The sequence below is a fragment of the Coregonus clupeaformis genome, chromosome 13, assembly GCF_020615455.1.
Source record: "Coregonus clupeaformis isolate EN_2021a chromosome 13, ASM2061545v1, whole genome shotgun sequence".
NCBI classification, from domain to species: domain Eukaryota; kingdom Metazoa; phylum Chordata; class Actinopteri; order Salmoniformes; family Salmonidae; genus Coregonus; species Coregonus clupeaformis.
The window spans coordinates 51534730-51560958 of NC_059204.1; the positions used below are offsets into that span (position 1 = coordinate 51534730).

Sequence of the window (26229 nt, forward strand, 5' to 3'; positions counted from 1 at the left end):
GATCCTGTTGTGTTGTCATACATTGGCAACACAACAGCCTGGTAATAATGTAAACTAACTAAAGTATTACCAGAGGAGAGGAAAAAGTCGCGCCTACCGCTGTACATACAGTCAAACAGTAAGAGGCATTGTATTCCAATGACATTGGATTTACGATAAATTCAATAACAAAGAAGAAGAGTTAAAGCAAACTTCCTTGTTACCCTGTAATGCGTCCGTCTGAAACCGATTAAACCCCATTTCGATATAAATGAAGAGGTTTAATTTTGATGGATACTGAAAGCAGTTTCGTGAGAAATAATTGTGAAGAGAGTTGTCACATTAATAACCACCCTACCAGGGTTTTTGTTTTGCAAGAGAAAAAACAGTTCACATAACCGGAAGTAGACGTGGAACTTCGGTTCTCCCCATAGAGAATAATAGAGGCCTCTAGTGGCTTAAAAGCAATTTCCACCATTTTAATGTGGTCAACTGGGTGGTATTTTCAACTTCATTGGCTGATCCCTCCTGATGACCATGTTGGTGTCATGTCCAACCGGGTCATCAGGAGGGATCAGCCAATCGTGAAGAAGAAAATTGACTACTTCAAAATGGAGATTGCCTCAGCGCTGCACGTGCGCTCACAGACACCATAATGGAAAGTATATGGCGATGCACTCTCTATCATTCTCTATGGTTGTCCCACTGCTCGACTAGGAATCATTGAGCTATAAAGTAGGAAAGGACAACAACTGACAGTATAGGGATTGTCGTTTTAGCTAGCCGTATTTTTCGGACAATATGCATGTAATTTCGCGATTTCTATTATTTGAAAAATGATTAGACACATGCTTCGGTAGAGGATTCTGCGAATGCTGGTGCAAAGAAAGAGAGACAGTAACGTTATGTACAAGCTAGCTACCTGTCAGATCATTTAGTTTGCTAGTTAAGGTTAACTAGCTTGCCAGATAAACACAACTGTAGTTTCTAGCTACAATTGTTAAAGCTCATTCGTTCAATATGAAGACACATTATGTGGGGTTGTTGACAGTGTAAGCTAGCTTGCTCAAAGTTTGAGGGTAGGCTTCCTTAGATAACGTCAGCTAGCTAGTTAGCTAGAGATATATGATAGCAAGTTATCTAACACTGGTAGTTAGATAGGTATCAGATATAACCTCATCCAGGCAAGTCTTAAGAATATCCAGAAAACATGTCGCCAATTCCTGTCCTACCCCTTGTTATCAACGGGTGCATGTCTGCACTTGGGTCCTTGGCCACATTAAAGCTAATTCCAGCCTTCAAAGACCACTTCATCTCAGCCAGGCTCTATGGGATGGATCTGAACAAAACTAACAAGAAGGAAGTGTACGTTTATCAATATCAATTGTTTACCAATTATCTACTATCCAGTAGCCTATGTTAATCTATTTTACATTGGCTCGTTTTTTTGTGGTTTGTTGTGGTTTTGTCCTGACTTATTTTAATTTCTCCTCTCTGCAGTCCAGAGTCTCAGGGCGTCATCAGTGGGACCGTGTTCCTCATTATCATGTTCTGCTTCATCCCAGTGCCTTTCCTCAGCTGCTTTGTAGAAGAGCAGTGCACTGGCTTCCCACACAATGAGGTGGGTGAGGGAACTGGGGCAGTTACCTATTCTGTACCTATAATTCTGCCTGTTATTTCTTTATTTGTATCCCCATTTGCTTTTGCAATAGACGGTTTGGTTGTTTAGCAACAAAACGTTGGGTTACAGATGTAACCTTGGTTCTCTAAGTAGAATAACGGGTCACCAAACGACCTATGGGAACTTCCCTTAATATCAAAGATGTTTAAAGTTATGCCACATCCTTTCTGTACCCACGTGACCTATAAAAGGCGGTGTGGCGTGACATTCTGTCTATTACCTCACTTGAACCCCACAGAGGTGTAGGAATGACATGAAAGTTTGGCGACCCGTTACTCTACTAAGAGAACCAAGGTTATATCCATAACCCAACGTTCTCTTTCGTTTTCGTAATGGGTCGCCAAACGACCTATGGGAGATGCTGTTCCAAAGAGTGGGATAACTCACCATTTAACTTAGTCCAGATGAGTCCCTGGGATGTCCTTGTATCCACCACAGGATGCAATAGAATATAATTACCCAACAGGGTAACACAGACTTTCAACTGTGGTATACAAGTGTATAAGCAAGCTGAAAGTTAGAACTTACAACATGAGGCTTCATTTGGGTGCAACAGCACCAAGCGGTTCAAGGTTCACGGTATTCTCACTTATCTGGGTTGAGAGAGCTTGCCGTGTCCAGAACCACAGACCCCACTGATGGTGTGGACATAACATTGATTCTGTAGTACCTCATGAAAGTCATGGGTGTTGCCCAACTTGCAGCAGCACAGATAGAGTCCAGGGAGGCCCCTCTGAACAGGGCCCATGAAGTGGCCATACCCCTGGTGTGCTACCACACCGCCTGGAAGTTGGTCTACCTGCTGCAGCGTAACCCAATGTGCCAATCTCTGCTTCGAGACAGTGCGCCCTTTGGTGTTCTCCTCATAATACACAAAAAGCTGTTCTGTTTGAACAGTTCTTTTTGCAGCAAGATAGGCACTCAATGCCCTTACCAAAGTGTATGCAACTCACGACTCTCCTGTGGGGAGGCGGGTGAAATGTCACTATGATTAAGGGCTGGTTAGGACGTGATAATGAAAGCACCCTAGGTAAGAATGCTGGATTTGGCCGAAGCACTGCCTCAGATCCATCTTCTGCTAAAGTGAGTCATGAAGGATGGGTATAAAACACATGTTATTCTCTAACACGCTTGGCTGAAACAATAGCCAATAGAAAGCCATTCTTGACTGAGAGCTCACATAGCTCAAGTGAAGACCGGGGCTCAAATGGTGGTCTCATAAGTGATTGTAGGACAACATCTAACTCCCAAATAAATGTTATTGGTCGCGTACACCTATTTTGCAGATGTTATCCCAGGTGCAGCGAAATGCTTATGTTTCTAGCTCCAACGGTTCAGTAATACCTAACAAAACAAAACAATAGAGGACATCAGTTCTGTGTGTGAATCCATGATAGGATAAATCAGACATCTCGAGGGACAATCAAGGTGTAACAACATGGTTGTGGACGGAATTGCAGAATCTCCACATGAGACCTGGACGGAGTCTGAGGACAAAGTGAGAGAAATGATATCTGAGAAATTGAAGATGGACCACAGGTAGATTGAGGTGGAGCGTGCCCAAAGAACTGGAAAACCCACCACCAGCCCAGGTTACAGGCCCAGGCCGATAGTGGTCAAGTTCCTGAGGTTCAAGGTCAAGGTAGCTGTTCTCGAAAGAGCCAAGAACTTGAGAGGAACGTATATCTTTCTCAACAAGGACTATCCTGAAGCTGTGCGCCAGAAGAGGAAAGAACTTATCCCAGCCATGAAAGCTGCCAGAGCGCGTGGGGACATTGCTTACATCCGCTATGACAGGCTCATTGTCCACCCTCCCTCCCAAAAGCCTGGAAGGGATGAGAGAGCCAAGCCTATGGGTTCGTAGCTTCAATCCCGCAGCACACACACACACACACCCCAATTGATTAATGGACTGCTGAATGTATATTTTTTTCTCTTGCTTTGTTTGCTCTTTTCCGTATTATGTCTATCTCTGATAAGCTACCCAGGAAAGGGCTGAAAATAGCCCATATTAATATATGTAGCCTTAGAAATAAGGTTAATGAAATCAATAACTTGCTAACATCAGATAACATTCATATATTAGCCATTTCTGAAACTCACTTAGATCATTCATTTGATGATAATGCAGTAGCAATACAAGAGTATAACATCTATAAAAGAGACAGAAATGCTTATGGGGGAGGTGTTGCTGTATATATTCAGAGGCATATCCCTGTAATGCTTAGAGAATATCTTATGTCAAGTGTTATTTAAGTGTTGTGGTTGCAGGTTGATTTGCCACATCTAAAGCCTTTTCTTTTGGGGTGTTGCTATAGGCCACCAAGTGCGAAGAGTCAGTATCTAAATAATATGTGTGAAATGCTTGATAGTGTATGTGATGTAAACAGAGAGGTCTACTTTCTTGGGGACCTGAATATTGACTGGTTTTCATCAAGCTGTCTGCTCAAGAGGAAGCTTCTTACAGTGCCTGTAATCTGGTTCAGGTTATTAATCAACCTACCTGGGTGTTTAAAAACGCTACAGGAACAAGATCATCCACATGTATCGATCACATTTTTACTAATACTGTAGAACTTCTAAAGCTGCATCCGTACCCATTGGTCATAGTGGCTATATCCAGGATAAACATGCACCTGTTAAGAAACTGACTGTTAGAACTGTTAAGGCTCCATGGATTGATGAGGAATTGAAAAACTGTGTGGTTGAAAGAGATGGTGAGAATGGAGTGGCTAATAAGTCTGGCTGCACATCTGACTGGTTGACTTACTGCAAATTGAGAAATTATGTGACTAAACTCAACAAAAAGAAGAAACTGTGTTATGAAGCCAAGATCAATGATATAAAGAATGATGGAAAAAAAACTTTGGAGTACTTTAAATGAAATTATGGGCAGAAAGACATTCAACTCCATCTTTCATCAAATCAGATGGCTTATTCATCACAAAACCATTTGATGTTGGCACTTAAAAAAATGGAACACTAGTCACTTCAATAATGTTTACATATCTTGCACTACTCATCTCATATGTATATACTGTATTCCATAAATTCTACTGTATCTTAGTCCATGCCGCTCTGTCAATGCTTGTCCATATATATATTCTTAAATTCCATTCCTTACTTAGATTTGTGTGTATTGGGTATATGTTGTGAAATTGTTAGATATTACTTGTTAGATATTCCTGCACTGTGTTAAATCCCAAATTGTTTGCAAAGTCAACTTACACACAGCTCTGACACACACACTTACCCTACCAGACATGCCACTAGGGGTCTTTTCAAAGTCCCCAAATCCATAACAAATTCAATAAAGCGTACAGTATTATATAGAGCCATTATTGCATGGAACTCCCATCTCATATTGCTCAAATGAACAGCAAACCTGGTTTAAAAAAACAGATAAAGCAACACCTCACGGCACAACTCCTCTCCCCTATTTGACCTAGATAGTTTGTGTGTATGTATTGATACAGTTGAAGTCGGAAGTTTACATACACCTTAGCCAAATGCATTTAAACTCAGTTTTTCACAATTCCTGACATTTAATCATAGTAAAAATTCCCTGTCTTAGGTCAGTTAGGATCACCACTTTATTTTAAGAATGTGAAATGTCAGAATGATTTATTTCAGCTTTTATTTATTTCATCATATTCCCAGTGGTTCAGAAGTTTACATACACTCAATTAGTATTTAGTAGCATTGCCTTTAAATTGTTTAACTTGGGTCAAACGTTTCGGGTAGCCTTCCACAAGCTTCCCACAATAAGTTGGGTGAATTTTGGCCCATTCCTCCTGACAGAGCTGGTGTAACTGAGTCAGGTTTGTAGGCCTCCTTGCTCGCACACACTTTTTCAGTTCTGCCCACACATTGTCTATAGGATTGAGGTCAGGGCTTTGTGATGGCCACTCCAATACCTTGACTTTGTTGTTCTTAAGCCATTTTGCCACAATTTTGTAAGCATTGTCTATTTGGAAGACCCATTTGCGACCAAGCTTTAACTTCCTGACTGATGTCTTGAGATGTTGCTTCAATATATCCACATAATTTTCCTTCCTCATGATGCCGTCTATTTTGTGAAGTGCACCAGTCCCTCCTGCAGCAAAGCACCCCCACAGCATGATGCTGCCACCCCCGTGCTTCACGGTTGGGATGGTGTTCTTTGGCTTGCAAGAATTCCCCTTTATCCTCCAAACATAACGATGGTCATTATGGCCAAACAGTTCTATTTTTGTTTAATCAGACCAGAGGACTTTTCTCCAAAAAGTACGATCTTTGTCCCCATGTGCAGTTGCAAACCGTAGTCTGGCTTGGACTCGTTTTACTGTGGATATAGATACTTTTGTACCTGTTTCCTCCAGCATCTTCACAAGGTCGTTTGCTGTTGTTCTAGGATTGATTTGCACTTTTCGCACCAAAGTACATTAATCTCTAGGAGACAGAACGCGTCTCCTTCCTGAGCGGTATGACGGCTGCATGGTCCCATGGTGTTTATACTTGCGTACTAGTGTTTGTGCAGATGAACGTGGTACCTTCAGGCATTTGGAAAAAGGATGAACCAGAGTTGTGGAGGTCTACAATTTATTTTCTGAGGTTTTGGCTGATTTATTTTGATTTTCCCATGATGTCAAGCAAAGAGGCACTGAGTTTGAAGGTAGGCCTTAAAATACATCCACAGGTACACCTCCAATGGACTCAAATGATGTCAATTAGCCTAGCAGAAGCTTCTAAAGCCATGACATAATTTTCTGGAATTTTCCAAGCTGTTTAAAGGCACAGTCAACTTAGTGTATGTAAACTTCTGACCCACTGGAATTGTGATACAGTGAATTATAGGTGAAATAATCTGTCTGTAAACAATTGTTGTAAAAATTACTTGTGTCATGCACAAAGTAGATGTCCTAACCGACTTGGCAAAACTATAGTTTGTTAACAAGACATTTGTGGAGTGTTTGAAAAACGAGTTTCAATGACTCCAACCTAAGTGTATGTAAACATCCATCTTCAACTGTATGTAGGCTACGTGTGCCTTTACATTTTTTTTATGTAGTTCTGTCTTTGAGCTGTTCTTGTCTATTAATGTTCTGTATTATGTCATGTTTCATGTAGCTGCTGCTTTTGCAACAGCTAATGGGGATCCTAATAAAATACCAAATACCAAATAAATCCCAAATACCCCAAAAAAACACAAAACATAAAAAGGAAGGAATTAAGAAATATCAGAGCAATGACAGTCCGGAATATAAATATATAAACTCAAAGATAATTTGTAAAAATCAAAATAACTTCACAGATCTTCATTGTAAAGGGTTTAAACACTGTTTCCCCATGCTTGTTCAATGAACCATAAATAATTAATGAACATGCGCCTGTGGAACGGTCGTTGAGACACTAACAGTTTAGACGGTAGGTAATTAAGGTCACAGTTTTGAAAACTTAGAACACTAAAGAGGCCTTTCTACTGACTCTGAAAAACACCAAAAGAAAGATGCCCAGGGTCCCTGCTCATCTGCGTGAACGTGCCTTAGGCATGCTGCAAGGAGGCATGAGGACTGCAGATGTGGCCAGGGCAATAAATTGCAATGTCCGTACTGTGAGATGCCTAAGACAGCGCAACAGGGAGACAGGACAGACAGCTGATCGTCCTCGCAGTGGCAGACCACGTGTAACAACACCTGCACAGGATCGTTATATCCGAACATCACACCTGCGGGACAGGTACAGGATGGCAACAACAACTGCCCGAGTTACACCAGGAACGCACAACCCCTCCATCAGTGCTCAGACTGTCCGCAATAGGCTGAGAGAGGCTGGACTGAGGGCTTGTAGGCCTGTTGTAAGGCAGGTCCTCACCAGACATCACCGGCAACAACATCGCCTATGGGCACAAACCCACCGTCGCTGGACCAGACAGGACTGGCAAAAAGTGCTCTTCACTGACAAGTCGCGGTTTTGTCTCACCAGGTGGGGTGATGGTTGGATTTGCGTTTGTTGTCGAAGGAATGAGCGTTACACCGAGGCCTGTACTCTGGAGCGGGATCGATTTGGAGGTGGAGGATCAGTCATGGTCTGGGGCGGTGTGTCACAGCATCATCGGACTGAGCTTGTTGTCATTGCAGGCAATCTCAATGCTGTGCGTTACAGGGAAGACATCCTCCTCCTTCATGTGGTACCCTTCCTGCAGGCTCATCCTGACATGACCCTCCAGCATGACAATGCCACCAGCCATACTGCTCGTTCTGTGCGTGATTTCCTGCAAGACAGGAATGTCAGTGTTCTGCCATGGCCAGCGAAGAGCCCGGATCTCAATCCCATTGAGCACACCTGGGACCTGTTGGATCGGAGGGTGTGGGCTAGGGCCATTCCCCCCCAGAAATGTCCGGGAACTTGCAGGTGCCTTGGTGGAAGAGTGGGGTAACATCTCACAGCAAGAACTGGCAAATCTGGTGAAGTCCATGAGGAGGAGATACACTGCAGTACTTAATGCAGCTGGTGGCCACACCAGATACTGACTGTTACTTTTGATTTTGACCCCCTCTTTGTTCATGTCTGTGGAACTTGTTCAGTTTATGTCTTGGTTGTTGAATCTGATGTTCATACAAATATTTACACATGTTAAGTTTGCTGAAAATAAACGCAGTTGACAGTGAGAGGACGTTTCTTTTTTTGCTGAGTTTATGTATATGATGGTGTGTATAGACATGGACAGTATATGAATAGAAAAGGTGTGTACAGCATTAGTTATATAGGATGAGCCTTGACCAGAATAGAGGATATACAGTGCATTCGGAAGGTATTCAGACCCCTTCACTTTTTCCACATTTTGTTACGTTACAGCCTTATTCTGAAATTGATAAAATTGTTTTTTCCCCCCCTCATCAATCTACACACAATACCCCATTATGACTGGGGCAGGTAGCGTTCTCCTGGCATCCGCCAAACCCAGATTCGTCCATCGGACTGCCAGATGGTGTGAAGCGTGATTCATCACTCCAAAAAACGCATTTCCACTGCTCCTGAATCCAATGGTGGCGAGCTTTACACCACTCCAGCCGATGCTTGGCATTGGGCATGGTGATGTTAGGCTTGTGTGCCTTGGAAACCCATTTCATGAAGCTCCCGTCGAACAGTTCTTGTGCTGACGTTGCTTCCAGAGGCAGTGAGTGTTGCAACCGAGGACAGACGTTTTTTACGCGCTTCAGCACATGGCAGTCCCATTCTGAGAGCTTGTGTGGCCTACCACTTAGCGGCTGAGCCGTTGTTGCTCCTAGACGTTTCCACTTCACAATAACAGCACTTATAGTTGACCGGGGCAGCTCTAGCAGGGCAGAAATTTGATGACATGACTTGTTGGAAAGGTGGCATCCTATGACGGTGAAAGTCACTGAGCTCTTCAGTAAGGCCATTCTACTGCCAATGTTTGTCTATGGAGATTGCATGGCTGTGTGCTCGATTTTATACACATGTCAGCAACGGGTGTGGCTGAAATAGCCAAATCCACTAATTTGAAGGAGTGTCCACATACTTTTGTGTATATATATATATATATATATATTTTGTAAACGTGAGCGTGAACAAAAGGCAGTACGTCACGCCACACCGCCTTTTATAGTGACAGGTCATGTGGGTACAGTAAGGGTGTGGTGTGACTTTAAACATCTTTTGATATTAAGCATCTCAATCACATCACGTGAAGGGAAAGGAGTTCTCATAGGTCGTTTGGCGACCCGTTACGAAAACAAAAAAGAACTGACGAGTGCGCTAAAACAGAGGGGATTGGCTTAGAACGTTGACAACATGTAAACTATTTTGTCTCCAATAATAAATAAATGTGCACAATGAACACTTGTTTTCTCTCAAATACATCAGGACAGTTGTTGGTTAGCTAGCTAATATTTAGCCATATTAGTCAAAACACCTCAAAACAAGACATGGTACCAAGAACAAGATAAAACTAGTTAAAACAAGCCACCTACGATACCGACATGGCAGCTTCTTGTCATTGTTGCTAGCTATCTTACCATCCAGAATCACAACAACACATGGACTTCTGCCCCATTGAAGCGTGCAAATCGTTTTTCGTGACGTTGTCAGCAAACCCGTTGTGGGCTCCCGAGTGGCGCAGTGGTCTAAGGCACTGCATCTCAGTGCTTGAGGCGTCACTACAGACCCCCTGGTTCGATTCCAGGCTGTATCACAACCGGCCGTGATTGGGAGTCCCATAGGGCGGCGCACAATTGGCCCAGCGTCGTCCGGGTTTGGCCGGTGTAGGCCGTCATTGTAAATAAGAATTTGTTCTTAACTGACTTGCCTAGTTAAATAAAGGTAAAATATATATATATATTTTTTTAAACCATCTATAGCAACAGGTACTCTTCCTGCGGTCCACACAAAACACGATACACAAAAATCATAGACAAAAACACCTCAGAGACTGCAAGACAAAAAAATCCCAGACACAGTATCTGGCCTGTTTTCAGGCTCATTTATAACGTGACAGGCTGCCATTGCTCAACATTTCTGCCTGCTTGTTCTGTCCTGACCAGTTTGTCCAGCTAATCGGTGCTCTACTCGCCATCTGCTGTATGATCTTCCTGGGTTTCGCTGATGACGTGTTGAACCTGCGCTGGAGACACAAGCTCCTGCTGCCCACCATGGCCTCCCTGCCGCTGCTCATGGTCTACTTCACCAACTTCGGCAACACTGTCATTGTGGTGCCCAAACCCTTCAGGCTCTTACTGGGGATGCACTTGGATCTGGGTGAGTGAGTGTCACAATAAAAATGAGAGACTGGAGAGGCAAACAAAACGTCATCTGTATCACATTCCGTTTATCCACAATGGCCACAATGCAAATTTCTCTTTAAGGTCCACTTAGTTTGCCCACAGCCACAGGAGAGCTGGATTTGAAAGATCCATAGTGTTGCTTCAGGCAAAGCTGGTTGAAATTATATACATTCCAACTAGTTTACAAACAGTATATCTATTTGTTATCTGGTTGTAATGACGTCATTTCAACCAGTTTTGCCCGCTGGCAGTGTTGTATCAATTTCAGTATTGCAAGTCATCCTCCATGCTTTGTTGTACGTCTTATGCTGACTGATGTTATTGTCTCTTCTCTGTAGGTATTCTCTACTATGTCTACATGGGCATGCTGGCAGTGTTCTGTACTAATGCCATCAACATCCTGGCGGGCATCAACGGCATCGAGTCAGGACAGGCACTCTTCATCTCCGGCTCCATCATCATCTTCAACTTGCTTGAGCTCGGTGGTAAGTGGTGTTTTTTCTATCTTTCATCAACATCCCCTGTTCTCAGTGCTCCAATCATGTGTGTACACATCCTACCAAATGTAGCTACATTTCCATGTAAAATCAAGTAACCTTTCCTGGTCTGATATATAGAAATGTGGATGTAATTGTGCACACTCTTTTTGACTTTTGCAGGAGACTACAGAGACGACCACATTTTCTCCCTATACTTCATGCTCCCGTTCTTCTTCACAACTTTAGCACTTTTCTACCACAACTGGTGAGTTGGAGACACTGGCCGTGTCCGAAATCAGTCTTTCCTACTACTTACTAAAACGACATACTGTGTACTAATTGTGCTACATACTATTTAGAATGCGCTGTTTAATAACAATGAATGCAGTAAGCAACAAATATCAACATACAGTGCCTTCAGAACCCCTTGACGTATTCCACATTTTGTTGTGTTACAGCCTGAATTCAAAAAGGATTAAAAAAAGTTTTTTCCACCCATACTCCATAATGACAAATTGAAAAAATTGTTTTAGAAATGTTTGCAAATTTATTGAAAATGAAATAAAGAAATATCTAATTTACATAAGGGTTCACACCCCTGAGTCAATACATGTTAGAATCACCTTTGGCAGCGATTACAGTTGTGAGCCTTTCTGGGTAAGTCTCTAAGAGCTTTGCGCACCTGGATTGTACAATATTTCACATTATTCTTCAAATTCTTTAAGCTGTCAAAACAAATATTTAAGAAAATGTTTTGATCAAATATTGAATTTGGCTTTTACTACTATAGCCCATAGAAACACATTGAATAACACATTCATAAATGGCAAAAAAGAAAGTCACAAATAAGTAATAAGGAATAAAGTGTCTGTCCTATATCTATGAGATATAAGAAAGCTCAGGAAATTTTTGGGACACATTTAACCCCTTATTTTTTGGGGCACAAAACTACCTTCATTTGTATTAGTTACGTTCAGACGAGTCCACTGAGACTTGTTGGGGTAGTAGAGCAAAACGTAGAACACCATGGTATTCGTGAGAGTCTCCTCTTTTTTTAGGCCAAACCGTTCGGACGCTACAGACGTTTTTGTGAGAAGACCGATTTTCGATATCTCTCATGGTCTGATGAACACCGCTGTAACTCGGCCACCTTCCACTGCAGATGAGGAAGGCCGACATAGGCAGATGTGGTGGATTGAGACGCAGCCCATACAATAAAAAAACATATCTCTAGCTTAAACTGACGGATTTTGATGGGGATTTTTTTATTTGGTTAATTAGATTTATACACGGGTGCATCAATAGACTCTTAAGGATTAAACACTATTATTGCACACAGTGTGTCCATGCAACTTATTATGTGACTTGTTAAGCACATTTTTACTCTGAACTTATTTAGGCTTGCTATAACAAAGGGGTTGAATGCCTACTTATTGACTCAAGACATGTCAGCTTTTCATTTTTAATTAATTTGTAAACATTTCAAAACAAAATCTCAATTAATCAATTGCGTTGATTACCGCCATTCGTTCATTTGGGTACAGTGCGTCCCCTTATCTCATTATCAGCTGTTGTCAAAAGACAATTCTCTTCCTCAAAAGTGTGCAGCGAATTCTGCTAAATGAAAAGCCAAAATGAGTATAACATTCTGGCATTTAAAGCATACTCGATTTTTTGAAATGTCACGTACTGTAAAACGTTCTATTTTTGCATACCTAAAATGCCTACTATTTAGAATGCATGTATAGGGATTCAGACACGGCTATTGTAAAATGGTGTTGCTGTTAAAAAGCATGTTGTAAATTATTGCCAACATACACTACATCATCTATTGCCTTTACTACAGGTACCCTTCATCCGTGTTTGTGGGAGACACCTTTTGCTACTTTGCGGGGATGACCTTTGCAGTGGTAGGAATCCTGGGGCACTTCAGCAAAACCATGCTGCTCTTCTTCATTCCTCAAGTGGTCAACTTTGTCTACTCACTACCCCAGCTATTCCATGTAGTACCCTGTCCCAGGCACCGCCTCCCCAGGTAACACTACAGATCTTCCTCCCTTACTCCTATGATAGCATTGATATAGTATACGTATCGTATAGTGTATAGTACTTTTATGATACAATTCCATGATCTTTTCATTTCAGATTATAATCCCTTGTTATAAAAGTGATCCTCATTGTTGTTTTTTCTTCTCCTAAATTTGCCTGATGGATGAAGACTGAACCCAGATACAGGAAAACTAGGAATGAGTTGGTCTAAATTCAAAAGGAGGGACCTCTCCAAATTGGGAAATCTTATTTTACAGGTAAACCAATATGTACACATGTTGTAGTATGAATTTTACTTTTGTATTTGTTTGTCCAAAAAGGTGGAATCAGTGCAAATGTTTGACTTTGGTCAGGTAGATTGATATGAGTGAAAGAAAGCTTTGACTTGGGTGGATAATGAATATAATTTGTGCTGTTGTGTATTTTCCACCCATCAGGTGGCAGAGATGCTGCGGGTGCTGGAAGTGAAGCGTGGACAGGAGGGTGATGATGAGTTTGTGGAGTGCAACAACATGACCTTAATAAACCTGGTGCTGAAGATACTGGGACCCACACACGAGAGAAACCTCACCACCATCATGCTGCTCATACAGGTAGCTACAACAGGTCTCATTTCTGAGTAAAATGTTATTATGTACGCTACCAGTCAAAAGTTTGGACTCATTCAAGGGTTTTTCTTTATTTTTATAATTTTTTACATTGTAGAATAATAGTGAAGACATCAAAACTATGAAATAACACATATGGAAGCATGTAGTAACCAAAAAAGTGTTAACCAAATCAAAATATATTTTATATTTGAGATTCTTCAAATAGCCACCCTTTGCCTTGATGACAGCTTTGCACACTCTTGGCATTCTCTCAACCAGCTTCATGAGGTTTTCACCTGGAATATATTTCAATTAACAGGTGTGCTTTGTTAAAAGTTAATTTGTGTAATTTATTTCCTTCTTAATGCGTTTGAGCCAATCAGTTGTGTTGTGACAAGGTAGGGAGGTAGGGTAGGGAGCTGGGGGGGGGTTATACAGAAGATAGCCCTATTTGGTAAAAGACCAAGTCCATATTATGGCAAGAACAGCTCAAATAAGCAAAGAGAAACGACAGTCCATCATTACTTTAAGGCATGAAGGTCAGTCAATCTGGAAAATTTCAAGAACATTTGAGTGCAGTCTCAAAAACAACCAAGCGCTATGATGAAACTGGCTCTCATGAGGACCGCCACAGGAATGGAAGACCCAGAGTTACCTCTGCTGCAGAAGATAAATTCATTACAGTTACCAGCCTCAGAAATTGCAGCCCAAATAAATGCTTCACAGAGTTCAAGAAACAGACACATCTCAACATAAACTGTTCAGAGGAGACTGTGTGAATCAGGCCTTCATGGTCGAATTGCTGCAAAGAAACCACTACTAAAGGACACCAATAAGAAGAAGAGACTTGCTTGGGCCGAGAAACATGAGCAATGGACATTAGACCAGTGTAAATGTGACCTTTGGTCTGGAGTCCAAATTGGAGATTTTTGGTTCCAACCGCCGTGTCTTTGTGAGACGCTGTGTGGGTGAACAGATGATCTCCGCATGTGTATTTCCCACCGTAAAGCATGGAGGAGGAGGAGTTATGATGTGGGGGTGCTTTGCTGGTGACACTGTCTGTGATTTATTTAGAACACACTTAACCAGCATGGCTACCACAGCATTCTGCAGCGATATGCCATCCCATCTGGTTTGGGCTTAGTGGGACTATCATTTGTTTTTCAACACGACAATGACCCAACACACCTCCAGGCTGTGTAGGGGCTATTTGACCAAGAAGTAGAGCAATGGAGTGCTGCATCAGATGACCTGGCCTCCACAATCCCCCGACCTCAACCGAATTGAGATGGTTCGGGATGAGTCAGACCGCAGAGTGAAGGAAAATCAGCCAACAAGTGCTCAGCATATGTGGGAACTCCTTCAAGACTGTTGGAAAAGCATTCCAAGTGAAGCTGGTTGAGAGAATACCAAGAGTGTGCAAAGCTGTCATCAAGGCAAAGGGTGGCTATTTGAAGAATCTCAAATATAAAATATACTTTGATTTGTTTAACACTTTTTTGGTTACTACATGATTCCATATGTGTGATTTCATAGTTTTGATCTCTTGACTATTATTCTACAATGTAATAAAGAAAACCCCTGGAATGAGTAGGTGTTTCCAAACTTTTGACTGGTACTGTATGTGACATATGTATCACTGTCAATGTTGACAGTTCTGTAAGTCGCTTAGTCTGCTAAAATGGCCATATTGTTACAATATTATGAATAAGTTAAGGTACATTATATATACAAAAGTATGTGGACACCCCTTTAGATTAGTGGATTCGGCTATTTCAGCCACACCCGTTGCTGACAGGGTATATAAAATCAAGCACACAGCCATGCAATCTTCATTGTTTGCAGTAGAATGGCCTTTATCTCAGTGACTTTCAACGTGGCACCATCATAGGATGCCACCTTTCCAACAAGTCAGTTTGTCAAATTTCTGCCCTGCTAGAGCTGCCCCGTTCAATTGTAAATGCTATTTTTGTGTAGTGGAAATGTCTAGGAGCAACAACGGCTCAGCCGGGAAGTGGTAGGTCACACAAGCTCACAGAACGGAACCACTGAATGCTGAAGTGGGTAGCGTGTAAAAAATTGTCTGTCCACGGTTGCAACACTCACTACCGAGTTCCAAACTGCCTCTGGAAGCAATGTCAGCACAAGAACTGTTCGTCGGGAGCTTCATGAAATGGGTTTCCATGGCCGAGCAACCACACACAAGCCTAAGATCACCATGCGCAATGCCAAGCGTCGGCTGGAGTGGTGTAAAGCTCGCCACCATTGGACTCTGGAGCAGTGGAAACGCGTTTCCTGGATTGATGAATCACGCTTCACCATCTGGCAGTCCGAAGGACGAATCTGGGTTTGGCGGATGCCAGGAGAACGCTACCTGCTCCAATGCATAGTGCCAACTGTAAAGTTTTATGGAGGAGGAATAATGGTCTGGGGCTGTTTTTCATGGTTCGGGCTAGGCCCCTTAGTTCCAGAGAAGGGAAGTCTTAACGCTACAGCATACAATGACATTCTAGACGATTCTTTGCTTCCGACTTTGTGACAACAGTTTGGGGAAGGCCCTTTCCTGTTTCAGCATGACAATGCACAAAGCGAGGTCCGTTCAGGAATGGTTTGTCGAATCGCCCAACATCAGTGCCCGACATCACTAATGCTCTTGTGGCTGAATGGAAGAAAGTCCCTGCAGGAAGGTTCCAACATCTAGTGGAAAGCCTTCCCAGTAGAGCTGTTATAGCAGCAAAGGGGTGACCAACTCCATAATAATGACCATGAATTTGCAATTATATGTTTGGCAAGCAGGTGTCCACATAATTTTGGTCATGTAGTGTATATGAAGCCCTTTTTGTGAGCATTTCTAAGATATCTTCGAATACCCTTTAACACATAATTCATATTTGTCTCTGTCTCAGGTACTGGGGAGTGCATTGGCTTTCGGGATCCGCTATCACTTGGTTCGCCTCTTCTACGACGTCTAGAGACGCCACAGCTACAGAGAGAAAGCTGAGAGGACTACAGAGAGGGATGTCTAGCTATGCTGGACCAACCACGTCTGATCCATGATGATCATTCTGCTTATTGACTATTGATTCCTTGATTATTGCTTCACCTATCCCTATCTGATTTAAAATGGGTCTGTTTACAACAAGACTGACAGCTGAGGATGACCTCAGTTCTTCAAAGAAAAATAACCAGTGAAAAATCATGCCCCTCAAAGGCATCACGATTGATAGAATTCTGCTAAATTAACTATTTCAGGATGAACAATTAAGCACTAAATGAATGGCAATCATACTGTTGTGAAAAGAAAGGCAAGAAGTCCAGGTCAAAACCCAGTCTATATTGAGGATGGCTACTCTTTGTGACAGACAGATTGCATATGGAGCGATTGGGAGGATATTTTTTAGTTATTCTCGGAGGATTTGAGGGTGGAAGGAACTCAGAGCAATAGGGGTGAGATTACAAGGGCTAGATGAAGATGTTACTTTTTTTGGTATTATCAGTTAGGTGTATTTTTATGAACATACTAAAGAAGGACATGTGAAAACTTTTCTCAATCTATGTATTTGTAAGCTTTGCCTTCTTAATGCTAATTTGTTTTGACACTGGACAATTCTGCTTTGTAGGAATGTAAATACAAGTGTAAAATACTTGAGTGATGTTTTACTCTTGTAATGGAATGCTCCAACCAGGAAATAAATAAGTGCTCAGAACAATTAATTTCCAACCAGGAAATAAATAAGTGCTCAGAACAATTACATTTCCTTTATGAAATAGTTATTTAATAATTTTGAGACACTGAAATAATGCTGAATACAGTCACTACTGATATTTCTGACCAGAACGTTTTAATCGTTCCCGTTTTTTGAGGACAATATTCCAGTTGTACAGAACCGCCTTATGTGATTGGCCAAGACAGAACTGGGGCTGACTCAATGACAATAAGTACAGTATGAACAAAGACTGTACAGCAGAGTGGAAGAGGCGAAGCGAGAGGTTTTAGTCCGGCCAAAATATATCCACGAAAATAAGCCAATTTATGTGAAGAATTTTGTGAGCGTGCTGAATTTGGTCCACAATTTTTTTTTTATTGCCAATTTGCTACCTGAAGTTTATAGATGGGTAAGCTGACAACGTCACGAAAACGATGCGCACGATTCAAAGGGGCAGAAGTCCGTGGGCTTGTTTGAGTGGTAAGCCTGAAGCAACCGACTGCAGATGAAAGTCAAGGAGTAAAGTCTGTGGAGGTGCATCAACTACAGCCAAAAGTCATACACTGATGTGGTTTTCCAACAGCAAGGCTCAGTGCAACATGGCAGTTTTGTCATTGTTTATAAATGTTTTTCTTTGTAATGTCTAAATAAACAAGTCTCCAACCGCCATATCACACCGTCACAAACTGTAAATATACTGTGCATTCGGAAAGTATTCAGACCCCTTGACATTTACCACGTTTTGTTACGTTACAGCCTTATTCTAAAATGGAGGAAATCGTTTTTTCCCCCCTCATCAATCTACACACAATACCCCATAATGACAAAGCAAAAACTGGTTTTTAGAAATGTTTGCACATATATAAAAAATTTAATATCACATTTACATAAGTATTCAGACCCTTTACTCAGTACTTTGTTGAAGCACCTTTGCCAGCGATTACAGCCTCAAGTCTTCATGGGTATGACGCTACAAGCTTGTCACAACTGTATTTGGGGAGTTTCTCCCATTCTTCTCTGCAGATTCTCTCAAGCTCTGTCAGGTTGGATGGGGAGCGTTGCTGCACAGCTATTTCCAGAGATGTTCGATCGGGTTCAAGTCCGGGCTCTGGCTGGGCCACTCAAGGACGTTCAGAGACTTGTCCCGGAGCCACTTCTGCGTTGTCTTGGCTGTATGCTTAGGGTCGTTGTCCTGTTGGAAGGTGAACCTTCGCCACAGTCTGAGGTCCTGAGCACTCTGGCGCAGGTTTTCATCAAGGATCTCTCTGTACTTTGCTCCGTTCATCTTTCCCTCGATCCTGACTAGTCTCCCAGTCCCTGCCGCTGAAAAACATCCCCACAGTATGATGCTGCCACCACCATGTTTCACTGTAGGGATGGTGCCAGGTTTCCTCCAGATTTGACGCTTGGCATTCAGGCCAAAGAGTTCAATCTTCATCAGACCAGATAATCTTGTTTCTCATGGTCTGTGAGTCCTTTAGGTGCCTTTTGGCAAACTCCAAGCGGGCTGTCATGTGCCTTTTACTGAGGAGTGGCTTCCGTCTGGCCACTCTACCATAAAGGCCTGATTGGTGGAGTGCTGCAGAGATTGTTGTCCTTCTGGAACGTTCTCTCATCTCCACAGAGGAACTCTGGAGCTCTTATAGGTATTTTCAATTACATATATTATAAAATCATTTAACAATAAGCATAATCATTATGGGTTTAACATAGGCTAATCAATGTGTAAAATGACGTATTGAGGTATAGGAATCGGATAGCAGACTTTTTTCCTACAGATTGCTGATTATTTTAGCCCTACTTGAACAAAGTGTTCCGTGTGGAATGAAATCACGTATCGAAGTGACTACACCTGTCTATGATGTATGAAACATATCTTGAAACATACAGTTGAAGTCGGAAGTTTACATACACCTTAGCCAAATACATTTAAACTCAGTTTTTCACTATTCCTGACATTTAATCCTAGTAAATATTCCCTGTTTTAGGTCAGTTAGGATCACCACTTTATTTTAAGAATGTGAAATGTCAGAATAATAGTAGAGAGTTATGTATTTAAGCTTTTATTTCTTTCATCACATTCCCAGTGGGTCAGAAGTTTACATACACTCAATTAGTATTTGGTAGCATTCCCTTTAAATTGTTTAAACGTTTCTGGTAGCCTTCCACAAGCTACCCACAATAAGTTGGGTGAATTTTGGCCCATTCCTCCTGACAGAGATGGTGTAACTGAGTCAGGTTTGTAGGCCTCCTTGCTCGCACACGCTTTTTCAGTTCTGCCCACAGATTTTCTATAGGATTGAGGTCAAGGCTCTGTCATGGCCACTCCAATACCATGACTTTGTTGTCCTTAAGCCATTTTGCCACGACTTTGGAAGTATGCTTGGGGTCATTGTCCATTTGGAAGACCCATTTGCGACCAAGCTTTAACTTCCTGACTAATGTCTTGAGATGTTGCTTCAATATATCCACATCATTTTCCTTCCTCATGATGCCATCTATTTTGTGAAGTGCACCAGTCCCTCCTGCAGCAAAGCACCCCCACAGCATGATGCTGCCATCCCTGTGCTTCACGGTTGGGATGGTGTTCTTCGGCTTGCAAGCAACCCCCTTTTTCCTCCAAACATAACGATAGTCATTATGGCCAAACAGCTCTATTTTTGTTTAATCAGACCAGAGGACATTTCTCCATAAAGTACGATCTTTGTCCCCATGTGCAGTTGCAAACCGTAGTCTGTCTTTTCTATGGCGGTTTTGGAGCAGTGGCTTCTTCCTTGCTGAGTGGCCTTTCAGGTTATGTCAATATTGGACTCGTTTTACTGTGGATATAGATAATTTTGTACCTGCAGCATCTTCACAAGGTCCTTTGCTGTTGTTCTGGGATTGATTTGCACTTTTCGCACCAAATTACGTTCATCTCTAGGAGACAGAACGCGTCTCCTTCCTGAGCGGTATGACGGCTGCGTGGTCCCATGGTGTTTATACTTGCGTGCTATTGTTTGTACAAATCCTGGGGGATATAGATACCCTGTATGCAGAGAAGAATTGATAAAAATGTCCAAAAAATCGGAGCAACGCACTAAGAAAATGAATACAGTATGGCCGAAAGGAGGAACGTTTGATGTCTCAGTATGTGAAGAAATGGACACAGTGATAAAGAACTATAAAGCAGGTGACAAAGGGGGAAAAAAACAGAAAAAAAGAGAAAGGGAAGTGCTAAATAATTTCCAGGCACAAGGAGAAGGGTTACTAAAAAGTATGTGAAAGGCTAGGAGCATGTTGAGAAAGGATGATGAAAAGACAAACAGAAAGAAAGTGGACTGGTCCATAGGACCCCCACCATACACCAGCGGACAGTACCCACTAGTGTCTGGAGTGGTAGAAATAAAAGGAGAAATAGAACTGGAAGAGGAGAGAAGGACTCCATCTGCACCTTCTCCAGCAAAAGATAGGGGTGTAGAAAGGGTAAGAAAGACTGAGCAGATTACAGAAATGAACCCAGAAAGGTTTGATTGTTATGAAGGGGTAAGAGAAGCCCTGGAGAGAATGCAGGTAAATGAGGAAGATGGTGAGGAATCCCTGGATGGAGATATGATAACTGAAATTAATGTGACCAGTAAGCTTGTGGACAGATAAATAAAAAGACTGAAAAGAGGGCTGGAAAAAGAAACAGAGAAAAAGGAAAAAGAACGGAGTATGTCCAGAGAACGGGACCTCAGAGAGCTAGAAAGGGAAGAAGAAGGGGCAGCAGCTAATTTAAGGAAACGCCATATGATAAAGAAAGAGAAGAGGGAAGGTTGCGGAATAGGAGAACGCTGAAAAAACCTGAAAAGTATAGGGCCAATGTCAAACCTTGATAAGAGGCACACAAGGGCATTATGTCCCATGGGGATCGCAGGACCTGGAAGGATTGGTCGCCCGCTTGCCGATATACATGATGGGGCGGGTAAGTGGATAAGAACCTTTGAGGAAGAAACTATGGGGAAACTACTGGCTGTGGGGGATCTGAAGGCACTGTTGGCAAGAGTAGTGGGAACAAAGATGGAGGATGTACTGTGTGCCAGTGGCCTGAGAATGGCGGTGGGAGATCCGCTGAGGGATGGAGTGGACTTTGACACCTACCGCCCTGGATTTTGGCGGGCCCTGAGAGCGGAATACCCGGCAAGGATTGACCCCAAGTCCCTGAAAGGGGAAGCGATGGGAGAAACAGAGAGCCCATCTGTCTACCTACATGGACAGCTGAAACGATGGAGGCTGGAGACAGAACGGGATCCAGAAGTGGACCAATTGATGATGACCCTGTTTCGGAATTCTGTGGTAGAGGCCATGCCCCAGCCGGTGAGAAGCAACCAAGGGTACTAGGGGTGCCCAGAGAATCTTACAGGAGAGGGTCAGTTTCCAGTACTAACCACTCGAGCTGACCAGGAACCTATGCTGCAGGTTCAAATAGAAGACAGAGGCACACGATGATAGACACTGGAGCCACATACACTTGTGTAAGTCCAAATTGTGCCTCTCACCTCCCCATGTCAGGCAAATATGCCAAAACTGTAGGATTCTCGGGACAAACATAGTTAATTCCAATGACAGCTCCAGTTTGGTTAACAGCTGACAACAAGTCCGCAACCCTCCCCATATTAGTATCAGAACACACCCCTGTCAACCTATTAGGAAGAGACGCTTTGTGTAAAATCAGCATACAAATTCGTTGTACTCCAGAAGGGGTGATCATAGATAAAGCAGGGTTAAACTTGCAAATGATGAGGACAGGAGACCTAGCAAATGTGTACAGGCTAGGAGGCATTAAACGAGAAGTAGATAAAACAATGGAAAAATGGGGTAGGTTTATTAGAGCGCAGATACCTAAAGCAGAAAGAACAAAATCAGAATACCACTGCACAATGCAGTACGAACCCCAATGTGATCCCCTCCTGGAATAACTGTGGTTGCTGGACACACACAGAAAATCAGCCCCTATCATATCCCAACATAAAATCATTGGGAAACAAGAGGCGGCTAGAGAAGTAACAGACATGGAAGGCTCAGACTTCATAGCAAGATGGCATAACATTCCTTGTGCTGTCCCCCATATTACCTTATTGGTAAATAAAGGAGCTGTAGCGAAAGATCTAGGTCCCATGATGAAGTGAGCAAAAGCAAGCCGATGGGACAAGAGAGACAACCCCTTGATTTACCACTCGGTGGATAAATCATTTATTAAAATACTGTGTACCACAGTAATGACCAGTGACCCACAGGAGGTAGAGATTACAGCTAGACAACAAGTTCAGCTAGGGGAGGCAATAACGCCAGTGGAGAGTCTTGAAATGGAAAAGACCATACCTAGCAAGGTATGGTCACAGCATGACACAGATGTGGGACTGTAGAATCAGCTAGTCCCATATACATCAGAACAAAATCGGACGCAAAGCCTCCTTGGAAAGCCCAGTATCACATAAAACCTGAGGCAGAAGAAGGCATAAGCAAGACAATTGAAGGATTAATAAAAACAGGGGTGCTAATAGAGACGCAGAGTTGCTGTAACACACCTCTGTTGCCAGTCCTTAAAGCAGACAAACAGAAATGGAGGTTGGCACATGACTTGAGGGCAGTAAATGACATAGTACAAGACTGGCCTGCTGAAGTCCCAAATCCCCACACGCTGCTGACCAATGTTCCTCCAGAAGCCAAGTATTTTACAGTAATAGATCTATGTGGAGCGTTTTTTTGTGTGCCCCTGGCAGAGGAGTGTAGACATCTGTTTTCATTTACATACAAAGGCAAGCATACACATACACATGCATGCCACAGGGGTTTAAACACTCACCCCACGTATTTAATCAGGTCCTGAGAACAGACCGTGAGGAATTGATACTCGAGGGAATATTGATTCAATATGTGGATGATGTACTAATCTGTGCTCCCTCCTTGGAACAATGTCATACCGATTCCATGAAAGTCTTGACAAAACTAGCGGAAGGGGGACACAAGGTATCGAAAATAAAGCTCCAATACTGCCAGCCTCAAGTTTAATATCTGCGACGGACAGTAGCTCATGGTACAAAGGCAATAGCACCAGGACAATTAGAAGGCATCAGCAAACCACCACTACCCCAAACAGTTGCCCAAATGCTGACGTTTTTAGGGATGACAGGATTCAGCTCTGACTGGATAGTCGAATATGCTGTCAAAACAGCACCTCTACGAGAACTTATGAAAAATGCTGGGCAACTAAACCTTAGGGCTAACCTTGATCGGAAGAATGATGCCTTAACTGCATTTAAAACGTTAAAACAAGAAATGCAGTCTGCCCTGGCTCTAGCAGCCCCGGACTACACAAAGCCTTTTCTGGTATATGCAGCAAATCAGTGTGACGGTTATGCAGCAGCAGTTCTTATGCAGGAGTCCTGCAGTGCGCGACGGAAGCAGCCTATTGCATACTATAGCACCAGACTGGATTCTGTGGCGCAGGGATATCACCCTGCTATCAGGGTCTAGCTGCTCTGCAGTATGCATACGACAAAGCATCCACAATTACTATGGGCTACCCTATAGTAATATACACACATCATAAAATAGTGAAGCTAATAGAACAGGGAAAATGTGTGCTTACCAATGCAAGAACCTTGGAATACATGACCCTATTAACAATCCCAGATGTCTCCATTAAACGCTGTAGTACAGTGAAACCGGCAGAAGGAATTCCGTTAGAATTCGAGGGTTTAGCACACAATTGTTTGGCAGAATCATTGACATTCACCCGGCTTAGACCAGACTTAGTCAACACCATTGCCCGATCTGGGAAATGGCATGTGGAGGACTATTTTGTAGACGGGTCTTGTTACAAAGACCACACTGGAAATCAGGCTCGATTTGCAGTAGTGAAGAAACAAGGAAGGGAATTTAGAGAAGTAATGACAGAACATTGCCCACTGGCTGAACTTAAATCACTTACTGCGGCCTGTATGCTGGGGAAAGGGAAGACAGTTAACATATACACTGATTCAGCCTATGCACATGGTGTGTGTCACCTGTTTGGGGCAGTCTGGAAACAACGGGGGTTCAGGAAAAGTGATGGCACGCCTATACAACATCACAAGCAAATTGTGAAACTTATGACAGCGCTAATGTACACGACACGGCTGGCTACAGTTAAGTGTCAGGCTCACAAGAAATGCAATGACTTTGTTATCAGGGGCAATAATGCAGCAGATGAAGCTGCTAAACAGGCCTTCAAATGCATCATCCCGGTGCTAGCACCAATGGTCATTGTAGAATCTGCACCTCAGTTAGATGACATCATTAGAATGCAGGAAAGGGCAGGACCCTACGAACAGACAAAGTGGCACCAAAGAGTATCTACGAAAGATGTGACAGGGTTATGGAGATCCCATGAGGGTACTATTGTAGCACCCACCATATTACTTAACCTGTTAATAACAGATGCGCATGGTTTTGACCATTGCGCAAGGGGGGAAGTGATAAGGAAGATCAAACAGCAAGGATAATGGTCACCATATCTACAGGCAATGGTAGATGATACATCGGCAAAATGTGAAGTTTGCGCACAAAACAATATGTGCAAGGGCATAACCACGCCTATAGGTCACATACCGGTCCCAGAGGGACCATTTCGACACCTGGTCATAGACTACGTGGATATGATTAAGAAAGTGAATGGAAAAAGATACATGCTTGTAATTATAGATAGGTTCAGTAGATGGGTAGAAGCAGTACCATCAGTAGACCTAGGATCAGGAACAGTAATCAAATTCCTAACCAGAGAAGTGATACCCAGGTTTGGAATACCGACAGAAATCAGTTCAGACAATGGGTCAGCATTTATTCAGAAAACAGTAAAACAAGTATTACAACAGCTAAGGATAAAGCAAATACTGGGATGTGTGTATTCTCCACAGTCGCAAGGGATGGTTGAAAGAATAAATGGAACCTTCAAGGCTAAGCTGAATAAAATCTGTGCTCGTGCAAAACTTAACTGGGTGGATGCATTACCGCTTTCCTTAATGAGCTATCGCATGCAAACTAACAGAAACACGCACCTAGCCCCGCATGAAATGCTTATGGGTCGACCCATGCCAGTGCCAGTTCTGAGAGGACCCTATAAGGTCCCTCACTTGAACAATTAGAAATGGAACTCAAAGCATATGTGAGACAACTAACAGCTATATATAAGGCTTTTTATCTCCAGGAAGAAAAGATGAGAACCAGAGCCAGGACCAGAGGTGTCCGGTCCGGTGGTGCCAGGGGACCAAGTGTACATCAGGGTCTTCCGAAGGAAGTGGAACCAGCCCAGGCTAGAAGGTCCATACAAGGGGATTCGAGCTACGCCTACGGCCATACAGGTGGAAGGAAGCACTACGTGGTACCATCTGAATCACTGCACTTGAGTCCCGAAAGGAGTCGGTGCACTACCAGTGAGAGATGAGGAAACTGAGGATGCTGAAACACCCGATAGGGAAGAAGAGGAAACAGGAAAAGAAGAAGGAGAAAGGATGGAAGCTCAAGCAAAATCACCACTCCCTGTTGGAGTTGGCCAGAATCAGTGGATGGGGAGGATGGCAGTAGGAATGCTGTTGATGAGCTACGTACTCTGGCTGATTCCCTCAGTAGAGGGACAGACCTCCAAGACCTTCCAGACCTCCAAGAACTTCCAGACCTCCAAGACTCACCAGATCTCCCCACCATTGATTTCTCTGCCTTTAACTGGTCCCCCTAACAGAAATTGTAAACCAAACAGCTGAATAAGGAAAATTGCATGCTGGCAATAGTGAAAAGCACAGAAACAAGACAAAGACGAGAAACAGACAGGATTAGAATGTCCATTCCTGCACAAACAAGAACCACAACGGAAATACAGAAAGCATTCGCTATTAAGGAGCAAGGGTCAGATGATGGATTATGTGGGTGGGCCCATCACCGGGATTATGGGGAAACCAC

The 26229-nt window shown here is 42.8% G+C and overlaps 1 protein-coding gene across 1 annotated transcript; it reads left to right on the forward strand.

Annotated features, from left to right (window-relative positions):
- Positions 1-662: 662 nt before the first annotated feature.
- dpagt1 (dolichyl-phosphate (UDP-N-acetylglucosamine) N-acetylglucosaminephosphotransferase 1 (GlcNAc-1-P transferase)) lies at positions 663-17318 on the forward strand. The gene is made up of 9 exons (XM_041894547.2): positions 663-1344; positions 1480-1600; positions 10207-10420; positions 10785-10931; positions 11106-11190; positions 12772-12960; positions 13144-13231; positions 13412-13567; positions 16471-17318. Exons 1-9 carry the CDS (start codon positions 1190-1192, stop codon positions 16534-16536), a joined length of 1221 nt encoding a protein of 406 aa, XP_041750481.1. The 5' UTR covers positions 663-1189; the 3' UTR covers positions 16537-17318.
- Positions 17319-26229: the final 8911 nt, after the last annotated feature.

What these genes read in the sequence shown, in the direction of transcription:
- dpagt1 (XM_041894547.2), top strand. Translation starts at nt 1,190, where the DNA reads ATGTCGCCAATTCCTGTCCTACCCCTTGTTATCAACGGGTGCATGTCT. An exon ending in CTGGCTTCCCACACAATGAG is followed by an intron (nt 1,601 to 10,206) that starts GTGGGTGAGGGA and finishes TGTCCTGACCAG; the next exon opens with TTTGTCCAGCTAATCGGTGC. An exon ending in GCACTTTTCTACCACAACTG is followed by an intron (nt 11,191 to 12,771) that starts GTGAGTTGGAGA and finishes CCTTTACTACAG; the next exon opens with GTACCCTTCATCCGTGTTTG.